Below are 26001 nucleotides of genomic sequence, written 5' to 3' on the forward strand. Positions count from 1 at the left end.
TGATCAGACCCTTCCTATCAGAACAGGCTGCACAACTCCTGGTTCAAGCTCTTGTTCTCTCCAGACTGGACTATTGTAATGCTCTTCTGGCTGGGCTTCCAGCATGCACTATCAAACCCTTGCAGCTGATCCAGAATGCAGCGGCGAGAGTGGTCTTTAATGAGCCGAAGAGAGTGCATGTTACGACTTACACACGCACACACTGCCCCTAAACCTACCCATCACACACACACACACACTGCCCCTAAACCTACCCATCACACACACACACACACGCACACACTGCCCCTAAACCTACCCATCACACACACACACACACACACACTGCCCCTAAACCTACCCATCACACACACACACACACACTGCCCCTAAACCTACCCATCACACACACACACTGCCCCTAAACCTACCCATCACACACACACACACACGCACACGCACACGCACACGCACACGCACACGCACACGCACACGCACACGCACACGCACACGCACACGCAGCCCCTAAACCTACCCATCACACACACACACACAGCCCCTAAAAATACCCATCACACACACACACACATTGCCCCTAAACCAACCCATCACACACACTGCGCCTATACCTACCCATCACACACACACACACACACTGCCCCTAAACCTACCCATCTCACACACACACACTGCCCCTAAACCTACCCATCACACACACACACACACGCACACACTGCCCCTAAACCTACCCATCACACACACACACACACACACACTGCCCCTAAACCTACCCATCACACACACACACACACACACTGCCCCTAAACCTACCCATCACACACACACACTGCCCCTAAACCTACCCATCACACACACACACACACACACACACACGCACACGCACACGCACACGCACACGCACACGCACACGCAGCCCCTAAACCTACCCATCACACACACACACACAGCCCCTAAAAATACCCATCACACACACACACACATTGCCCCTAAACCAACCCATCACACACACTGCGCCTATACCTACCCATCACACACACACACACACACTGCCCCTAAACCTACCCATCTCACACACACACACTGCCCCTAAACCTACCCATCACACACACACACACACACACACACACACACACACACACACACACACACACACACACTGCCCATCACAGGAAACATTCTGCATTTTTACTTTCTCATAAAAACTCCTCCTGTGTGATTTATAAGCCTTTTGTAAAGTGGGGCCATGGGTAATGTCCTCATATTTCACCCTCTCCTGTAATACCTGTGTCATACCCATGGCATTACACACATTTGGGTACTCATGTGTCACAAAAACATGCCCACACTCTCTCTCTCACACACACACACATAGACACACACACACCCCACTGATCCAGATTAGTCCTGATAATGGCAGAGGAGACACACACCAGAGCGGCCATCTGGACCACAGCGTGAGCCAGACATCACACACACACACACACACTCTCAGGTCAGAAAGGCATCGGTGCATGTCTGACGCGCCACACACACACACACCTGCAGCTTCTTACCTGAGCCGCGCTTGGACAGCACCTTCAGACTCCTGATGACCGCAGCGTACAGCAGGATCTGCAGAGGAACCCGAGATCTCATGTTTCAGTGAGTGAAGCTCCTGCAGAGACAACAACACACACACACCATGAGCCTCACACACTCATCTGTCTGAACACACACACACCATGAGCCTCACACACTCATCTGTCTGAACACACACACACCATGAGCCTCACACACTCATCTGTCTGAACACACACACACCATGAGCCTCACACACTCATCTGTCTGAACTCACACACTCATCTGTCTGAACACACACACACCATGAGCCTCACACACTCATCTGTCTGAACACACACACACCATGAGCCTCACACACTCATCTGTCTGAACTCACACACTCATCTGTCTGAACACACACACACCATGAGCCTCACACACTCGTCTGTCTAGTCTTATATAAGTATAATAACATAAAAAATATTAGGATGCAAGGTATAATTTTTTTTTTAATTTCACATTTAAGGAAATCACAATAATAACCCTGACCCTAGACTTAGTCAGCGTTTTTGGACATTGGTGAAGTACATACATTTAACTCTCTGTACACAGCCAGCCAGTGTCTGCAGATCTGTGCGGTACACACACACACACACACACACACACACACACACACACACACACACACACACACGCCAATCTCTGTGTCCACAACACATTTGTCCAGAAATTCCCACAGAAACTCAGTGCCTGCCAAAAGCAAAACCACAGATCTGTGATTCCCTGTTCAATATGTGCAGTAGAACACACACACGACACTCACCATTAACGGCAGTACACACACCCACACACACACACACACACACACACACACACACACCACATCTGCAAACACGACACTCACCATTAACGGCAGTACACACACACACACACACACACACACACACACACACACACAGGCTGAATGAACAGTAGTACACGCGCTACAGGTTTGCCTGTGAGACAGAGCCTGTGTGTGTGTGTGTGTGTGGGGGGGGGGGGGGGTGTTAGCTGAAATTAAACAAAAATCATAAAATCCTCAGAGGAGCGGAGCGGCCGACTCCATATTAAACCTACGGGGTAACAATGGGGAGCTTGTGTGTGTGTAGAGGCGGCACAACACTTTGGGCGATATAGTGCCTATATACACACACTTCACATGTTGCATTTGTTTGAGTTGAAGCACGGCACATACCACACGTACTGTAATCCTCTACTCAAAAAACTACAAAAAAAAGTGTGCAGACATGACGGTTTGTAGGTTGTGCTCCAGCGTGTGGCGCTCCAGCTGATGGCATCTAATGCATCAGAGACCCGGAGCACATTAACACGGATTAAAGGCTTTAGGGACTCGCAGAAACCACAACCCAACAACACCACGCTCCGGCGCAGAACACACGCAGCGTTTGAATATGGATGGGGTTTCCTAGGAAACCACTGGCGCCTGTGACCGTGGCGACGGCCTCAGATTGATGCGCGCTCACCTGCGCTCCAGGATTCTGCTGTTGAAGAACACGTCCTAAATATGGACCAGAAAAACACCCCACAAACCACAGCGCTAGCAGAAGAGCGGGCTTCTGTCTGTCTGGCTCAACATCAGGAAACAGGAGAGAGGGGGAGAGAGAGAGAGAGAGAGAGAGAGAGAGAGAGAGAGAGAGAGAGAGAGAGAGAGAGAGAGAGACACTAGAGGGCTCAATTGCTCAAATCTCTCTCTCTCTCTCTCTCTCTCTCTCTCTCTCTCTCTCTCTCTCTCTCTCTCTCTCTCTCTCTCTCTCTCTCTCTCTCTTGTTTGTGGAACTGTGTGAAAAATTGATGTGCCAGCTGCCTTTGCCAGTCATTAACATTTCTATTTGAGAGTAACTGTAGCGAGAGCCTCCATTTCTACCTTCAGCTCACCCACGCAAAACCTCAGCTGCTGCACCCTGAATTATTCTGTTTCGCATTATCCACTAGCGCATCTCAGCCTCACTGCAGAGAGAGAGAGAGAGAGAGAGAGAGAGAGAGAGAGAGAGAGAGAGAGAGAGAGAGAGAGAGAGAGAGAGAGAGAGAGAGAGAGAGAGAGAGAGAGAGAGAGAGAGAGAGAGAGAGAGAGAGAGAGACAGAGACAGAGACAGAGAGAGCGAGAGAGAGAGAGCGTGTGTGCGTGCGTGTGTGCGTGCGTGCGTGCGTGCGTGCGTGCGTGCGTGCGTGTGTGTGTGCGTGTGTGTGAGAGAGAGAGAGAGAGACCTGTGAGCAGATGCTGACTCTCTGTTTTTATTCAGATGAATCTGAGGATTGTTAGAGTCACGCTGCCAGATGAGCGTTTGACTGAAGGTCACAATGCCCATAAACTGCAAACACACACACCTGATAATAAATACTCTGAATACTAGATACACACCCAATGCACTGCAAAAGCGGATCTTTTTCCAGGACAAGTTAACCGGCCACTGCCAAGATGGGCTTACTAAAGGTGTGCTGTCCATGCAGTAGACAGGTTTCTTTATCATCGATGACCAGAGGAAACTGGCTGAGGCGATATCTTCTGCCAAAACTCGACAGATCGTCCGGCTTCTTCTGACAAAAAATGCAATAATCACTGGTGCAGGTTCATATTGGTAATCTACCAACACTCCTGACAATAAAACAATTAAAAGCTTTTAAAAATCAGCAACGTTACCCTTTAAATCAATCATTGGCGATGGCAAGAGATGAGAAGTTTTCTGTGAAGCTGATGAACAAAATTAAGCATAAGACAAGAACAAATATCTGCCAATGCGGTCATAAAGATAAACTTCATTCAAAGGGAAAACAGGATTAGTTCCCCTTGTTCTTGATCACGTCTCTACTCCAGTAAATTAATCTTGATTTATGCTGGAAAACCAGACAGAAATACTGCTTGATCAATACTCCTTCCACACACTGAAGCTTATGTATATCACTCAAATAATTTGAAATATTCTTCAAAACCATTTTATATTTTTAATAAATCTGATCTGGTTCACACAATAATACATCACTGTCATCCGACGGAGAGGAAAACAAAGAGTGAAAATGAAAGCGAGAGCTTCTGAATCGTGACCGTGGGTGTGAATAATAAGCCTCCACAATAAATCAGCCTTCTTTCCAAAAGTCGTGTCAGTCGCAGGACTTACCTCACACACAGTCATCAATAACACACACTCGACTGAAGCCTCTCACACACGTCAGACCCTGTGGATGTTCTGGGAAACTCCACTGCACTTTATATCAGCTGAAGCTCCTCCACATCACTGCCTCTGCACAGAGACTCCAATGGCAGTGGGACTCAAACACTGCACTTCTGGGTCTGTTAGAGTCCACGGCGGCCGAGCTCACAGGGAACCTTTATTGAGGCGGAGTGATGCGAGCCACCGGATTCGTGCTCATTCTGGTCTACAGGACTAACGAGGGACCTGTGCACTAACCCTCACTAATACTGACCCTTAGACGGGTCCCCATGAGGGTCAAACCGCAAAACACATTTATAGAGGAGAGAGCAAAGAGCCGCTCTCAACACTGCAAACACGGACACACTGCAGAAGAACACGGACACACTGCAGAAGAACACGGACACACAGCAGAAGAACACGGACACACTGCAGAAGAACACGGACACACTGCAAACACTGACACACAGCAGAAGAACACAGACACACTGCAAACACGGACACACAGCAGAAAAACATAGACACACTGCAAACACAGACACACAGCAGAAAAACACGGACACACTGCAAACACGGACACACAGCAGAAAAACACAGACACACTGCAAACACGGACACACAGCAGAAAAACACGGACACACTGCAAACACGGACACACAGCAGAAGAACACGGACACACTGCAGAAGAACACGGACAGACAGCAGAAGAACACGGACACAGTGCAAACACGGACACACTGCAGAAGAACACGGACACACTGCAAACACGGACACACCGCAGAAGAACACGGGCACACTGCAGAAGAACACGGGCACACTGCAGAAGAACACGGACACACTGCAGAAGAACACGGACACACAGCAGAAGAACACGGACACACAGCAGAAGAAAACGGACACACTGCAGAAGAACACGGACACACTGCAGAAGAACACGGACACACAGCAGAAGAACACGGACACACTGCAAACACAGACACACTGCAAACGCGGACACAGCAGAAGAACACGGGCAAACTGCAAACACGGACACACTGTAGAAGAACACGGACACACTGCAAACACGGACACACCGCAGAAGAACACGGGCACACTGCAAACATGGACACACAGCAGAAGAACACGGGCACACTGCAAACACGGACACACTGCAGAAGAACACGGACACACTGCGAACACGGACACACTGCAGAAGAACACGGAAACGCTGCAGAAGAACACGGACACGCTGCAGAAGAACACGGACACACTGCAGAAAAACACGGACACACAGCAGAAGAACACGGGCACACTGCAGAAGAACACGGGCACACTGCAAACACAGACACACTGCAGAAGAACACAGACACACTGCAGAAGAACACGGACACTGCAAACATGATCACACTGCAGAAGAACACGGGCACACTGCAGAAGAACACGGACACACTGCAAACACAGACACACTGCAGAAGAACACGAACACGCTGCAGAAGAACACGGACACGCTGCAGAAGAACACGGACACACTGCAGAAGAACACGGACACACTGCAGAAGAACACGGACACGCTGCAGAAGAACACGGACACACTGCAGAAGAACACGGACACACTGCAGAAGAACACGGACACGCTGCAGAAGAACACGGACACACTGCAGAAGAACACGGACACGCTGCAGAAGAACACGGACACGCTGCAGAAGAACACGGACACACTGCAGAAAAACACGGACACACAGCAGAAGAACACGGACACACTGCAGAAGAACACGGACACGCTGCAGAAGAACACGGACACGCTGCAGAAGAACACGGACACACTGCAGAAGAACACGGACACGCTGCAGAAGAACACGGACACGCTGCAGAAGAACACGGACACACTGCAGAAGAACACGGACACACTGCAGAAGAACACGGACACGCTGCAGAAGAACACGGACACACTGCAGAAGAACACGGACACGCTGCAGAAGAACACGGACACGCTGCAGAAGAACACGGACACACTGCAGAAGAACACGGACACACTGCAAACACAGACACACAGCAGAAGAACACGGACACACTGCAGAAGAACACGGACACACTGCAAACACAGACACACAGCAGAAGAACACGGACACACTGCAAACATGGACACAGCAGAAGAACACGGGCAAACTGCAAACATGGACACACAGCAGAAGAACACGGACACTGCAGAAAAACACGGGCACACTGCAAATATGGACACACAGCAGAAGAACACGGGCACACTGCAAACATGGACACACAGCAGAAGAACACGGACACACTGCAGAAGAACACGGACACACTGCAGGAGAACACGGATACACAGCAGAAGAACACGGACACACTGCAGGAGAACACGGATACACAGCAGAAGAACACGGACACACTGCAGAAGAACACGGACACACTGCAGAAGAACACGGACACACAGCAGAAGAACACGGACACACTGCAAACACAGACACACTGCAAACACAGACACACTGCAGAAGAACACGAACACGCTGCAGAAGAACACGGACACGCTGCAGAAGAACACGGACACGCTGCAGAAGAACACGGACACACTGCAGAAGAACACGGACACGCTGCAGAAGAACACGGACACGCTGCAGAAGAACACGGACACACTGCAGAAAAACACGGACACACAGCAGAAGAACACGGACACACAGCAGAAGAACACGGACACACTGCAAACACAGACACACAGCAGAAGAACACGGACACACTGCAGAAGAACACGGACACACTGCAAACACAGACACACAGCAGAAGAACACGGACACACTGCAAACATGGACACAGCAGAAGAACACGGGCAAACTGCAAACATGGACACACAGCAGAAGAACACGGACACTGCAGAAAAACACGGGCACACTGCAAATATGGACACACAGCAGAAGAACACGGGCACACTGCAAACATGGACACACAGCAGAAGAACACGGACACACTGCAGAAGAACACGGACACACTGCAGGAGAACACGGATACACAGCAGAAGAACACGGACACACTGCAGGAGAACACGGATACACAGCAGAAGAACATGGCCACACTGCAGAAGAACACGGATACACAGCAGAAGAACACGGACACACTGCAGGAGAACACGGATACACAGCAGAAGAACACGGACACACAGCAGAAGAACACGGACACACTGCAGAAGAACACGGACACACTGCAGGAGAACGCAGACACACTGCAGGAGAACACGGACACACTGCAGAAGAACACGGGCACACTGCAGAAGAACACGGGCACACTGCAAACATGGACACACAGCAGAAGAACACGGACACACTGCAGAAGAACACGGACACACTGCAGAAGAACACGGACACACTGCAAACACAGACACACTGCAGAAGAACACGGGCACATGCAGAAGAACACGGGCACACTGCAAACACGGACACACTGCAGAAGAACACGTACACACTGCGAACACGGACACACTGCAGAAGAACATGGACACACTGCAGAAGAACACGTACACACTGCAAACACGGACACACTGCAGAAGAACACATACACACTGCAAACACGGACACATTGCAGAAGAACACGGACACACTGCAAACATGGACACAGCAGAAGAACACGGGCAAACTGCAAACATGGACACACAGCAGAAGAACACGGACACTGCAGAAAAACACGGGCACACTGCAAATATGGACACACAGCAGAAGAACACGGGCACACTGCAAACATGGACACACAGCAGAAGAACACGGACACACTGCAGAAGAACACGGACACACTGCAGGAGAACACGGATACACAGCAGAAGAACACGGACACACTGCAGGAGAACACGGATACACAGCAGAAGAACACGGACACACTGCAGAAGAACACGGACACACTGCAGAAGAACACGGACACACAGCAGAAGAACACGGACACACTGCAAACACAGACACACTGCAAACACAGACACACTGCAGAAGAACACGAACACGCTGCAGAAGAACACGGACACGCTGCAGAAGAACACGGACACGCTGCAGAAGAACACGGACACACTGCAGAAGAACACGGACACGCTGCAGAAGAACACGGACACGCTGCAGAAGAACACGGACACACTGCAGAAAAACACGGACACACAGCAGAAGAACACGGACACACAGCAGAAGAACACGGACACACTGCAAACACGGACACACTGCAGAAAAACACGGACACACAGCAGAAGAACACGGACACACTGCAGAAGAACACGGACACACTGCAAACACAGACACACAGCAGAAGAACACGGACACACTGCAAACATGGACACAGCAGAAGAACACGGACACTGCAGAAAAACACGGGCACACTGCAAATATGGACACACAGCAGAAGAACACGGGCACACTGCAAACATGGACACACAGCAGAAGAACACGGACACACTGCAGAAGAACACGGACACACTGCAGGAGAACACGGATACACAGCAGAAGAACACGGACACACTGCAGGAGAACACGGATACACAGCAGAAGAACATGGCCACACTGCAGAAGAACACGGATACACAGCAGAAGAACACGGACACACTGCAGGAGAACACGGATACACAGCAGAAGAACACGGACACACAGCAGAAGAACACGGACACACTGCAGAAGAACACGGACACACTGCAGGAGAACGCGGACACACTGCAGGAGAACACGGACACACTGCAGAAGAACACGGGCACACTGCAGAAGAACACGGGCACACTGCAAACATGGACACACAGCAGAAGAACACGGACACACTGCAGAAGAACACGGACACACTGCAGAAGAACACGGACACACTGCAAACACAGACACACTGCAGAAGAACACGGGCACATGCAGAAGAACACGGGCACACTGCAAACACGGACACACTGCAGAAGAACACGTACACACTGCGAACACGGACACACTGCAGAAGAACATGGACACACTGCAGAAGAACACGTACACACTGCAAACACGGACACACTGCAGAAGAACACATACACACTGCAAACACGGACACATTGCAGAAGAACACGTACACACTGCAAACACGGACACACTGCAGAAGAACACATACACACTGCAAACACGGACACACTGCAAACAGGGACACACTGCAGAAGAACACATACACACTGCAAACACGGACACACTGCAAACATGGAGACACTGCAGAAGACCACGGACACATTGCAGAAGACCACGGACACACTGCAAACATGGACACACAGACACACTGCAGAAGAACATGGCCACACTGCAGAAGAACACGGACACACTGCAGAAGAAGACGGACACACTGCAGAAGAACAGGGACACACTGGAAGAACAGACACACTGCAGAAGAACACGGACACACCGGAAGAACACGGACATATTGCAGAAGAACACGGACACACAGCAGAAGAACACGGACACACTGCAGAAGAACACAGACACACTGCAAACACAGACACACTGCAGAAGACCACGGACACACCGGAAGAAGACGGACACACTGCAGAAGAACACGGACACACTGCAGAAGAACACGGACACACTGCAGAAGAACACGGACACACTGCAGAAGAACACGGACACACCGGAAGAACACGGACATATTGCAGAAGAACATGGACACACTGTAGAAGAACACAGACACACTGCAGAAGAACACGGACACACCGGAAGAACACGGACACACTGCAGAAGAACACGGACACACTGCAGAAGAACACGGGCACACTGCAGAAGAACACGGACACACTGCAGAAGAACACGGACACACTGCAGAAGAACACGGACACACTGCAGAAGAACACAGACACACCGGAAGAACACGGACACACTGCAGAAGAACACGGACACACTGCAGAAGAACACGGACACACTGCAGAAGAACACGGACACACTGCAGAAGAACACAGACACACTGCAGAAGAACACGGACACACCGGAAGAACACGGACACACTGCAGAAGAACACGGGCACACTGCAGAAGAACACGGGCACACTGCAGAAGAACACGGGCACACTGCAGAAGAACACGGGCACACTGCAGAAGAACACGGACACACTGCAGAAGAACACGGACACACCGGAAGAACACGGACACACTGCGAACACGGACACACTGCAGAAGAACACGGAAACGCTGCAGAAGAACACGGACACACTGCAGAAGAACACGGACACACTGCAGAAGAACACGGGCACATTGCAGAAGAACACGGGCACATTGCAGAAGAACACGGACACACTGCAGAAGAACACGGACACATTGCAGAAGAACACGGACACACTGCAAACATGGACACACTGCAGAAGAACACGGACACACTGCAAACATGATCACACTGCAGAAGAACACGGACACACTGCAGAAGAACACGGACACACTGCAAACATGATCACACTGCAGAAGAACACGGACACACTGCAGAAGAACACGGACACACTGCAAACATGATCACACTGCAGAAGAACACAGACACACTGCAGAAGAACACGGACACACTGCAAACATGATCACAATGCAGAAGAACACGGACACACTGCAGAAGAACACGGACACACCGGAAGAACACGGACACACTGCAGAAGAACACGGACACACTGCAGAAGAACACGGACACACTGCAGAAGAACACGGACACACTGCAGAAGAACGCGGACACACTGCAGAAGAACGCGGACACACTGCAGAAGAACGCGGACACACTGCAGAAGAACACGGACACACTGCAGAAGAACACGGACACACTGCAGAAGAACACGGACACACTGCAGAAGAACACGGACACACTGCAAACATGGACACACTGCAGAAGAACACGGACACACTGCAAACATGATCACAATGCAGAAGAACACGGACACACTGCAGAAGAACACGGACACACTGCAAACATGATCACACTGCAGAAGAACACGGACACACTGCAGAAGAACACGGACACACTGCAAACATGATCACACTGCAGAAGAACACGGACACACTGCAGAAGAACACGGACACACTGCAAACATGATCACACTGCAGAAGAACACAGACACACTGCAAACATGATCACACTGCAGAAGAACACGGACACACTGCAGAAGAACACGGACACACTGCAAACATGATCACACTGCAGAAGAACACGGACACACTGCAGAAGAACACGGACACACTGCAAACATGATCACACTGCAGAAGAACACAGACACACTGCAAACATGATCACACTGCAGAAGAACACGGACACACTGCAGAAGAACACAGACACACTGCAAACATGATCACAGTGCAGAAGAACATGGACCGGAAGAGCACTGCTGCAGCTCATTACTCCATAACTGACAAACATTTCAGAACTTAATAAAGTGGCATTCCGATATAAATGTGCTTTAATGCCTTAATGACCTGTTTACAGTTATGTTTACAACTGTTTAAAAGCAGATGTCCTAGAAGTGGTGAACTCCTCACTTCTCAATGGGACTTTTTCAAACTCCCTTAAAACTGCAATAGTTCAGCCTCTTTTGAAAAAGACAAATCTGGATGACTCCATATTGAGCAACTACAGACCAATCTCAAATCTCCCCTTCATAGGCAAGATCACTGGAAAAGTTGTTTTCAATCAGTTGAACAAATTCTTAAAGTCAAATGGATATTTTGACAATTTTCAATCTGGTTTTCCGTCCACATCACAGCACAGAGACAGCGCTCATAAAGATTATAAATGATATTCGCTTAAACACTGATATAGGCAAAACATCAATTCTGGTTCTACTGGACCTCAGTGCTGCATTCGACACTGTTGACCACACCATACTTCTAGACAAGCTGGAAAACTGGGTCGGGCTTTCAGGGATGGTCCTCAGATGGTTCAGGTCTTAGAAGGGAGATGTTATTATGTGAGTATAGGAGACCATAAGTCTGAGATCCATGACATGCGGAGTCCCACAAGGGTCCATTCTAGCACCACTCCTGTTTAACCTGTATATGCTGCCACTGAGCCAAATAATGAAGAAGAACAATATTGCTTACCACAGCTATGCTGACGACACCCAGCTCTACTTAGCACTGTCACCTAATGACTACAGCCCCATTGACTCCCTGTGCAAATGCATTGAGGAAGTTAACAACTGGATGTGCCAAAACTATCTTCAGTTAAAAAAAGACAAAACCGAAATCACTACATTTGGAAACAAAGATGAAATTCTCAAGGTGAACGCATATCTTGAGGATAAAGGCCTGATAACAAAAAATCAAGTCCGGAATCTTGGAGTAATTTTTGTTCAGGGCAGGGGTTTTCACACTAACACACATCTGATCTCCACACACTGAACACACTCGGCTCCACGCTAACACACATCTGATCTCCACACACTGAACACACTCGGCTCCACGCTAACACACATCTGATCTCCACACACTGAACACACTCGGCTCCACACTAACACACATCTGATCTCCACACACTGAACACACTCGGCTCCACACTAACACACATCTGATCTCCACACACTGAACACACTCGGCTCCACGCTAACACACATCTGATCTCCACACACTGAACACACTCGGCTCCACACTAACACACATCTGATCTCCACACACTGAACACACTCGGCTCCACACTAACACACATCTGATCTCCACACACTGAACACACTCGGCTCCACACTAACACACATCTGATCTCCACACACTGAACACATACTCGGCTCCACACTAACACACATCTGATCTCCACACTGAACACACTCGGCTCCACACTAACACACATCTGATCTCCACACACTGAACACACTCGGCTCCACACTAACACACATCTGATCTCCACACACTGAACACACTCGGCTCCACGCTAACACACATCTGATCTCCACACACTGAACACACTCGGCTCCACGCTAACACACATCTGATCTCCACACACTGAACACACTCAGCTCCACGCTAACACACATCTGATCTCCACACACTGAACACACTCAGCTCCACGCTAACACACATCTGATCTCCACACACTGAACACACTCGGCTCCTCACTAACACACATCTGATCTCCACACTGAACACACTCGGCTCCACACTAACACACATCTGATCTCCACACACCGAACACACTCGGCTCCACACTAACACACATCTGATCTCCACACACCGAACACACTCGGCTCCACGCTAACACACATCTGATCTCCACACACTGAACACACTCGGCTCCACGCTAACACACATCTGATCTCCACACACCGAACACACTCGGCTCCACGCTAACACACATCTGATCTCCACACACTGAACACACTCAGCTCCACGCTAACACACATCTGATCTCCACACACTGAACACACTCGGCTCCTCACTAACACACATCTGATCTCCACACTGAACACACTCGGCTCCACGCTAACACACATCTGATCTCCACACACTGAACACACTCGGCTCCACGCTAACACACATCTGATCTCCACACACCGAACACACTCGGCTCCACGCTAACACACATCTGATCTCCACACACTGAACACACTCGGCTCCACGCTAACACACATCTGATCTCCACACACCGAACACACTCGGCTCCACGCTAACACACATCTGATCTCCACACACTGAACACACTCAGCTCCACGCTAACACACATCTGATCTCCACACACTGAACACACTCGGCTCCACACTAACACACATCTGATCTCCACACACTGAACACACTCGGCTCCACGCTAACACACATCTGATCTCCACACACTGAACACACTCAGCTCCACACTAACACACATCTGATCTCCACACACTGAACACACTCGGCTCCACACTAACACACATCTGACCTCCACACACTGAACACACTCGGCTCCTCACTAACACACATCTGATCTCCACACACTGAACACACTCGGCTCCACGCTAACACACATCTGATCTCCACACACTGAACACACTCGGCTCCACGCTAACACACATCTGATCTCCACACACTGAACACACTCAGCTCCACGCTAACACACATCTGATCTCCACACACTGAACACACTCGGCTCCTCACTAACACACATCTGATCTCCACACTGAACACACTCGGCTCCACACTAACACACATCTGATCTCCACACACTGAACACACTCGGCTCCTCACTAACACACATCTGATCTCCACACTGAACACACTCGGCTCCACGCTAACACACATCTGATCTCCACACACTGAACACACTCGGCTCCACGCTAACACACATCTGATCTCCACACACTGAACACACTCGGCTCCTCACTAACACACATCTGATCTCCACACTGAACACACTCGGCTCCACACTAACACACATCTGATCTCCACACACTGAACACACTCGGCTCCTCACTAACACACATCTGATCTCCACACTGAACACACTCGGCTCCACGCTAACACACATCTGATCTCCACACACTGAACACACTCGGCTCCACGCTAACACACATCTGATCTCCACACACTGAACACACTCGGCTCCACGCTAACACACATCTGATCTCCACACACTGAACACACTCAGCTCCTCACTAACACACATCTGACCTCCACACACTGAACACACTCGGCTCCACACTAACACACATCTGATCTCCACACACTGAACACACTCGGCTCCACGCTAACACACATCTGATCTCCACACACTGAACACACTCGGCTCCACACTAACACACATCTGATCTCCACACTGAACACACTCGGCTCCACGCTAACACACATCTGATCTCCACACTGAACACACTCGGCTCCACACTAACACACATCTGATCTCCACACACTGAACACACTCGGCTCCACGCTAACACACATCTGACCTCCATACACTGAACACACTCAGCTCTACACTAACACACATCTGACCTCCACACACTGAACACACTCGGCTCCACACTAACACACATCTGATCTCCACACACTGAACACACTCGGCTCCACGCTAACACACATCTGACCTCCATACACTGAACACACTCAGCTCTACACTAACACACATCTGACCTCCACACACTGAACACACTCGGCTCCACACTAACACACATCTGATCTCCACACACTGAACACACTCGACTCCACGCTAACACACATCTGATCTCCACACACTGAACACACTCGACTCCACACTAACACACATCTGATCTCCACACACTGAACACACTCGGCTCCACACTAACACACATCTGATCTCCACACACTGAACACACTCGGCTCCACGCTAACACACATCTGACCTCCACACACTGAACACACTCAGCTCTACACTAACACACATCTGATCTCCACACACTGAACACACTCGACTCCACACTAACACACATCTGATCTCCACACACTGAACACACTCGGCTCCACACTAACACACATCTGATCTCCACACACTGAACACACTCGGCTCCACACTAACACACATCTGATCTCCACACACTGAACACACTCGGCTCCACACTAACACACATCTGATCTCCACACACTGAACACACTCGGCTCCACACTAACACACATCTGATCTCCACACACTGAACACACTTGGCTCCTCACTAACACACATCTGATCTCCACACACTGAACACACTTGGCTCCTCACTAACACACATCTGACCTCCACACACTGAACACACTTGGCTCCTCACTAACACACATCTGATCTCCACACACTGAACACACTCGGCTCCTCACTAACACACATCTGATCTCCACACACTGAACACACTCGGCTCCTCACTAACACACATCTGATCTCCACACACTGAACACACTCGGCTCCTCACTAACACACATCTGATCTCCACACACTGAACACACTCGGCTCCTCACTAACACACATCTGATCTCCACACACTGAACACACTCGGCTCCTCACTAACACACATCTGACCTCCACACACTGAACACACTCGGCTCCTCACTAACACACATCTGATCTCCACACACTGAACACACTCGGCTCCACACTAACACACATCTGATCTCCACACACTGAACACACTCGACTCCACACTAACACACATCTGATCTCCACACACTGAACACACTCGGCTCCACACACTGAACACACTCGGCTCCACACTAACACACATCTGATCTCCACACACTGAACACACTCGGCTCCACACTAACACACATCTGATCTCCACACTGAACACACTCGGCTCCACGCTAACACACATCTGATCTCCACACTGAACACACTCGGCTCCACACTAACACACATCTGATCTCCACACACTGAACACACTCGGCTCCACGCTAACACACATCTGACCTCCACACACTGAACACACTCAGCTCTACACTAACACACATCTGACCTCCACACACTGAACACACTCGACTCCACACTAACACACATCTGATCTCCACACACTGAACACACTTGGCTCCACACTAACACACATCTGATCTCCACACACTGAACACACTCGGCTCCACACTAACACACATCTGATCTCCACACACTGAACACACTCGGCTCCACACTAACACACATCTGATCTCCACACACTGAACACACTTGGCTCCACACTAACACACATCTGATCTCCACACACTGAACACACTCGGCTCCACACTAACACACATCTGATCTCCACACACTGAACACACTTGGCTCCACACTAACACACATCTGATCTCCACACACTGAACACACTCGGCTCCACACTAACACACATCTGACCTCCACACACTGAACACACTCGACTCCACACTAACACACATCTGACCTCCACACACTGAACACACTCGACTCCACACTAACACACATCTGATCTCCACACACTGAACACACTTGGCTCCACACTAACACACATCTGATCTCCACACACTGAACACACTCGGCTCCACACTAACACACATCTGACCTCCACACACTGAACACACTCGACTCCACACTAACACACATCTGACCTCCACACACTGAACACACTCGGCTCCACACTAACACACATCTGATCTCCACACACTGAACACACTCGGCTCCACACTAACACACATCTGACCTCCACACACTGAACACACTCGGCTCCACACTAACACACATCTGATCTCCACACACTGAACACACTCGGCTCCACACTAACACACATCTGATCTCCACACACTGAACACACTCGGCTCCACACTAACACACATCTGATCTCCACACACTGAACACATACTCGGCTCCACACTAACACACATCTGATCTCCACACACTGAACACACTCGGCTCCACACTAACACACATCTGATCTCCACACACTGAACACACTCGGCTCCACACTAACACACATCTGATCTCCACACACTGAACACACTCGCCTCCACACTAATACACATCTGATCTCCACACACTGAACACACTCGGCTCCACACTAACACACATCTGATCTCCACACACTGAACACACTCGACTCCACACTAACACACATCTGATCTCCACACTGAACACACTCGACTCCACACTAACACACATCTGATCTCCACACACTGAACACACTCGGCTCCACACTAACACACATCTGATCTCCACACTGAACACACTCGGCTCCACACTAACACACATCTGATCTCCACACACTGAACACACTCGGCTCCACACTAACACACATCTGATCTCCACACACTGAACACACTCGCCTCCACACTAACACACATCTGATCTCCACACACTGAACACACTCGGCTCCACACTAACACACATCTGATCTCCACACACTGAACACACTCGCCTCCACACTAACACACATCTGATCTCCACACACTGAACACACTCGGCTCCACACTAACACACATCAGATCTCCACACACTGAACACACTCGGCTCCACACTAACACACATCTGATCTCCACACACTGAACCCACTCGACTCCACGCTAACACACATCTGATCTCCACACACTGAACACACTCGGCTCCACGCTAACACACATCTGATCTCCACACACTGAACACACTCGACTCCACACTAACACACATCTGATCTCCACACACTGAACACACTCGGCTCCACGCTAACACACATCTGATCTCCACACACTGAACACACTCGGCTCCTCACTAACACACATCTGATCTCCACACTGAACACACTCGACTCCACACTAACACACATCTGATCTCCACACTGAACACACTCGGCTCCACGCTAACACACATCTGATCTCCACACACTGAACACACTCGGCTCCACACTAACACACATCTGATCTCCACACACTGAACCCACTCGACTCCACGCTAACACACATCTGATCTCCACACACTGAACACACTCGGCTCCACGCTAACACACATCTGATCTCCACACACTGAACACACTCGACTCCACACTAACACACATCTGATCTCCACACACTGAACACACTCGGCTCCACGCTAACACACATCTGATCTCCACACACTGAACACAATCGGCTCCACGCTAACACACATCTGATCTCCACACACTGAACACACTCGGCTCCACGCTAACACACATCTGATCTCCACACACAGAACACACTCGACTCCACACTAACACACATCAGATCTCCACACACTGAACACACTCGGCTCCACACTAACACACATCTGATCTCCACACACTGAACCCACTCGACTCCACGCTAACACACATCTGATCTCCACACACTGAACACACTCGGCTCCACACTAACACACATCTGATCTCCACACACTGAACACACTCGACTCCACACTAACACACATCTGATCTCCACACACTGAACACACTCGGCTCCACGCTAACACACATCTGATCTCCACACACTGAACACACTCGGCTCCTCACTAACACACATCTGATCTCCACACACTGAACACACTCGGCTCCACGCTAACACACATCTGATCTCCAGACACTGAACACACTCGGCTCCACGCTAACACACATCTGATCTCCACACACTGAACACACTCGGCTCCACACTAACACACATCTGATCTCCACACACTGAACACACTCGGCTCCACACTAACACACATCTGATCTCCACACACTGAACACACTCGGCTCCACACTAACACACATCTGATCTCCACACACTGAACACACTCGGCTCCACACTAACACACATCTGATCTCCACACACTGAACACACTCGACTCCACACTAACACACATCTGATCTCCACACACTGAACACACTCGGCTCCACACTAACACACATCTGATCTCCACACTGAACACACTCGACTCCACACTAACACACATCTGATCTCCACACACTGAACACACTCGACTCCACACTAACACACATCTGATCTCCACACTGAACACACTCGGCTCCACACTAACACACATCTGATCTCCACACACTGAACACACTCGGCTCCTCAGTGGCCTGAACGGCAGAGGATGATAATGAAGATCCTGATTCTGCATTCATGCATCAGACTCTGGAGGCGGAGACGCGCTCATGGCCTAAACACCGCTGGGGCCGCATGCAGAAGAGAGACACTTCTTTACTGTCAGGACCAAAGATAAGACAAACCAGCCCGAATCTTTCCAAACACACAGCACTACTGACACCCAACACCTGAATAATTCAGTCCTCGCGCTGCTGTATGGACATTAGGCTGTTTTTAGCACGACAGAACCGGGACAGATGCGTCCAGCTCTCGACTGTGTGTGTGTGTGTGTGTGTGTGTGTGTGTGTGTGTGTGTGTGTGTGTGTGTGTGTGTGTGTGTGTGTGTGTGTGTGTGTGTGTGTGTGTCTTCCGTTCCTTATCTGCAAGGCTGCGTCTTCCTTCTGTACGGGTAAACTCGAATGCACGGAAATTACAGTGAGCAATTCTGTATCACATCTTTTCTAAAGTAAACCGAACACATTATGTCTTGTTTAGACTCGGTGAGGTTTGGTCTGGGCAGAATAAATGTTTAAGGGTCGCTGTTCCTCCTGCTCAGAGTGAAACCGATGAGTCTAGAGAGGAAAACGCCGGATAAACACGCATGATAGAGGTTAATGCGACAACATTACAGCACCGGAGACAAACAACTTCCTTTCAACAATATTTCATACAAACAGGAAATTGTATTTTATTATGAGATTTAACGTTTGGTGTCAGGGATTTGATCAAATCATTACACACACCAGCACTACTATACTGCCAAAAATGCTCTTCTTCCTCAGTAATTTTATCTTGTTTTTAGTCTAAATATCTAACAATTCTTATATCACGATGCATTTTCTAAATAAGTAAAATGACATAAGATTTTCTTTTCTTGTTTTCTGGGGAAAAATATCAAAATGAAGTGAGTTTTTGCCTAAAACAGGCTACATTATCTGCCAGTGGGGTAAGAAAAATAATCTTATTTCTGTGCTCTGATTGGTCGGCCGGAGCAGTGTTGTGATTGGTGTTTGGGAAATGCCCCGCCCCCTTACCCTAACCAGCAGTCTCAACACTAGACTAACTAACTCAACCAGGCCCCGCCCCTTCATTCTGCGCATTAATTATTATAATGAGGAATACATGTTGGTTCCTAAAGAAAACTCAGAGTTTAGAAACGGTCGATGCATCCCAATTCGCATACTATCTGTCCTATATAGCATTCAAAAACAATGAATAGTACATCCCAAATTGTGGTGTGTTGAAATGAGTATTCCAAAGGATGGTCTACAGAATCTGAAGTGCGAATCGATACACACTCTAACAGCTGATATTACCCACAACCCATTGGGAGTTGGACGAGGATTCGATTAGAACAACAAACACGAGTAAAAAGTGCTAAAGAACTACAAACATGGCGGATGTGTGACGGTTAAGTCGAGAAATGAAGGGATGGAGTGAATAATCATCAGAACTTATCCAGATGAAAATATATTTATCCACGTTATGTTTCATCTGAAACAGCACTGAGAGCTTTTGTAATGATGATAGGCTATTAACATAAACACATTATTGTATTCAAACTGCAAACACACGAGTCTCCGCATGACAGACTAGATGAACAGAGTTTCTCTCCCAAGCGGTAAGACATTAAATGAAATGTTTTCATTGGTGAGGAAATGATTGACAGGGCGGTTTAATCGGTGACAGGACGCACGTAGCTTAGCCTGACGTGTTAATACTCAACTCTAGTCAGAATGTGAGTCTGATGCTCATTGGGCTGTGATTATGGGGCGTGTTTCAACCCAACCAGGAAAGACCTCGATTGGACAGACCGACAACCAATCAGAGCAGCGGAGTGACGCATAACGTTAGTTGTCAAACGTCAACAGAGCTCAACTGCACTGTGTTGCCAAGTCTGCGGCGTTCCTGCCGATTGCTTTCCATGTCCACGGGTTGAAGCGACCTCAATTATGGGATATAGAGACCCTGGAATGCCCATTTTAGCAGCAACCTTGCAAAAATAACACACACTTTATTTTTACGCAGGCGGTGGGAGAAAAACACTTATATTCTGGATTCGACATCAATGATGAGAATACCTCCCGACCCCACGAGACCCAATCCCCGTCCGAATAGGGCTCATGAATAAACCTAAATCAAAATGATCTTCCCCATCGCTGTTTTGTGTGAGTAAAGTGTGAGACTCCCGCGTTCCCAACGAACCGCTTCAACGAGAGAAATGACATAAAGCCCAGCGTCGCCATTACAGGAGGAGATAAAGCTGCTGCAGCAAACGCACAGTCAAGAAGAAGACTCTGATTTACACAGAACAACGCCTTGGGTTGAGTCTCCTTCCAAACACGGCAGGTTTCTCTCATCTCACACTGAAAACCTGCAGGAATGACTGGATCAGATTCCTCTGAACATCTATAGTTTCCATCATATAATCGTACGTGAAGCGCTCAGGCTTCATATTCTGTAAGAACATCGTCTGAAGAAATCAAAACACGCTTTACTTCAAGCACTCCGTGTCCGACATCACATACTGAAGAAGAAGACATTTGCTGAAGCATATAAAAGATTTCCAATAATCCCAACCCTGTTCCTGAAGCTTGAGGTCAACACAATACTGTCCAAGAGTTATTTACTAATCCCAACCATGACAGAAGCTATGGCTGTCAAGCTTACAGTGTGGCGGTCTCTCATGGACTCACACTAACACAACACACACCACACCTTCACACACACACACACCACAAACTGTGCCTTTAGGTAAAGCGGCTCACGGGACGGCGCTTAACCCTTGTGCATCAATTTAAGAAAGATTATAACAATATTTGGTCTGGTTTTACTTGAATTCACTGCACCCCCAAAAACCAAACCAAACAAAAAACACACAAAAAATAAAAACAGTTAATATTGTAAAAACCAGTAAAAATTGTAAATCACAAGTCGTTGAAAACAACGTGACTTAACAAAAACACATGGCAAAAATAAAACAAATATGATACGATGAATAAAACTATTTAACAAATATAATTGTATTTAATACTTTATACTGTAGAAATTACGTTTCTATACTTCCAATATTTAGGTAGATTTGTGCTTGGAAATGGGCTACCTCTTACTATCTTGGTCTTGTTATTTTGCATTCTTGGCTTTCTTTAAGCATGTGTTTAAGTGTGTGTATTCTGTAGCTGATCACATGTATTTGAATAATAAATATAATTAGAATAAAGTTACGATATAGAGCTCTTACCAATCAGGTGAAATCATTAACACTGCTGGGACAGAAGATCTGAAGGGGTCAATTACAAATGCATGAATAATGTTGAGGATAAGGTTTTTTATTATGATTATTATGATTATTATTATTATTATTATTATTATTATTATTATTATTATTGAATGTTTGTATAAAAGCACCATCATGTTTTCAGTCATGCTCGACTCTCTTGCTCTTGTGATATTGCTTAATTATATCACGTAAAAAAGTATAAAAATCAAGATCTCAAACAAAGACTTTTTCCAAAAATATCTTGAAGTTTGTGAGCATTTGTATAAACTTTGGGGACATTTTTAACACAATCATCCATTAATTTCTGAACCGGCACAATCAATGAACACAATTAGAATTATCGATAGCATCTAAAGCAGTAAGTTTTACATCCAATCATATTAATGATGTTAATAAATAAATCAGACAATGCGGCACTAATTCAGTGATACTATAAACTCTGTATAATCTTTAATATTGATTATTTATGGGCTTACCTCTTGTTTTGAGTTAAACAATATTAAATATTGCACTTAAAGCAATTACTTGTTTGGTTTTTTACTCTGAAACATGAAATGTGAAGTTTTAATATATAAAAAAATCTATGAAATGTAATTTTGGAAGTTTAATATTGTTGTTGTGTTCGTACCTAATTAAAACAACCCGACTGCAGTTTGACTGACATTACTCGTTTGCCGATACACAATAAAAACATGATTTATGAGTTATCTGTTTTTGCAAACGAGCTCTTCATTTATACAGCGCTTTACACGGAGAACCAGGGAAATAATGACTGAGGAATGGAGTGAAGAGCCGTGTCTTTGTTCAGCCGAGCTTTCTAACGTTATATAAAACACTTTATTACAGGGATATGAAGAGGAATAGAGTGTGGGTTATGATATCGATCGCAGTGCCATATGTAAATATAGGGTGAAGGGTCGTTTGGTGCAAAATGTACAGTAAAAGTTTGGTTGGTGATTAAAACGAATATATATATATATATAAGGGGTGGGAGGAAAAAAAGCTTTGCTTCATCCCGCTCCTTTTCCAACAAAGTGTAATTATTGTTATAATAAAAAAGTAAATAAGATTCCGTGTTGATCCAGGTCCTCTATAAAGCAGCTCTGGTTGACTATAACGGCACAGAAGGTGAACTCCGGGATAAGGGAAATACACATCCGTGGTTTGGGAATATTTAGGATAAGTACAACAGGACCTTTTCTCAATTTTTTTGTTTGCATCCTCAGATTCCAGATCTCGACTGAATATAGTCCAGACAGACCCGGCAGCAATGGAAAGATTATTCATCCAGCTTTCAGGAGACGTATGAATCTCAGTTTTGGTGACCTGGTTTTGTGGTCCATTTCATTACTTAAAGCGATAGTCCGTAACTTTTTGGGGGTCAAAAATTATCCAAAATGAATTGAGCAAATACATAACCAGCCAGTTTTAAACACTATCTTGTAATGTTTTTAACTCCAGTGGTACTGGTGGATTTCCGCGGGATATTCGAGCACATCTTTGCATCATTACTTCACATCTGTACACATAAAGGAGGAGTCCGCTTAGCAGACTATATCACGTGAAGTATATTGGAGGTGGAGATTTATAGCCTTTTCTCAGGGACTTGATATAATTAAACAATTTTCTGACTTCGGCGTGGCTACAGAAGAAAAAAAAGAAAGAAGAAAAGAAAGGCTTTTGAAAGGCGGCGTGACCTCCGTGTTTTAAACCAGCTTTCTTCTGCTGGACAGATCAGACATTAACCGTAACACACTTGTCCGCTTAATTCATACAGTTAGGGAGTTTTCTTTGTTGTGCCTTTTCGTTTTGCTATGTGCATTATACTAAATATTAATTATTTTGCGCTAGCTATAAGAAGGAGCATTCACCTCTACTCCACAATCATTTTCTGGTATATGACGATTAGAAATTAGACAGCATAGAAATGGAAAGTGAACTAATACACATGAAATGTAGTCACGCAATGCTGATGTTAACATTAACATTTGAAAACAAAGCATAATTTGCACGGATTGACATGAGCGGTCGTTAGATTTAATCGTTCTTATGTTGGTCATACTTTCATACAGTGATTGTGAATGACAGCAAGTGGATAAATCCGCGAATAACTGCAGTTCCAGATTTCGAACAGAGATGGCGACAAACAGGAAAAACTACGGGATGGGGCTTTAAATAACCAGTTAAACATGAGAGTATTATGAACTCATTTAAGGCATTTCTCCTTATATAGAAGCTTTTTGGCATTAGCGTCCAGAACCCACTGAACCCCTAAAGGTTGTCCATTACTACGGCTTAAGGTCCTGCTATGACCCATTCAGGAGTCAATAAGGTAGACGGATGAGGGGACGGACCGGCTCTGGTGCCTTTAACCCTTAAATGCGTGACTGTTTGGCCAAACATTCTTACATATTCGGGTCGTTAGCGACCCAGATCTATATTTAACATGGATCGATCTCTAGCAGTCGCGATAATATATAAAACTCCTGATGTTGGACTAACCATTACAGAAGAGTAAAAGAAAGCATATTTTGTGACCTTTTGGAGCTTGTAAGGGTTCAGTTTGAGCAGATGTTTTACCCCATCTGTCCTCATCAGAGCTCATATTCGCCATCTCACGCATAGTCTCATTTTCAACGTCTTCAAAATCAATA

General features: G+C 47.4%; 1 protein-coding gene across 1 annotated transcript in view; it reads right to left on the bottom strand.

Moving 5' to 3' along the window:
• The window catches only part of LOC137058286 (interleukin-1 receptor accessory protein-like 1-B), an 89266-nt gene that overhangs the window by 57487 nt on the left and 5778 nt on the right, over nt 1-26001 (bottom strand). Inside the window, exon 2 of the mRNA XM_067431520.1 lies at nt 1554-1654. Within this exon, the coding sequence (XP_067287621.1) occupies nt 1554-1635 (82 nt within the window). The 5' untranslated portion in view covers nt 1636-1654. The remainder of the gene's footprint in view (nt 1-1553; nt 1655-26001) is intronic.

The sequence above is a fragment of the Pseudorasbora parva genome, chromosome 22 (assembly GCF_024679245.1).
Source record: "Pseudorasbora parva isolate DD20220531a chromosome 22, ASM2467924v1, whole genome shotgun sequence".
Classification (NCBI taxonomy): Eukaryota; Metazoa; Chordata; class Actinopteri; order Cypriniformes; family Gobionidae; genus Pseudorasbora; species Pseudorasbora parva.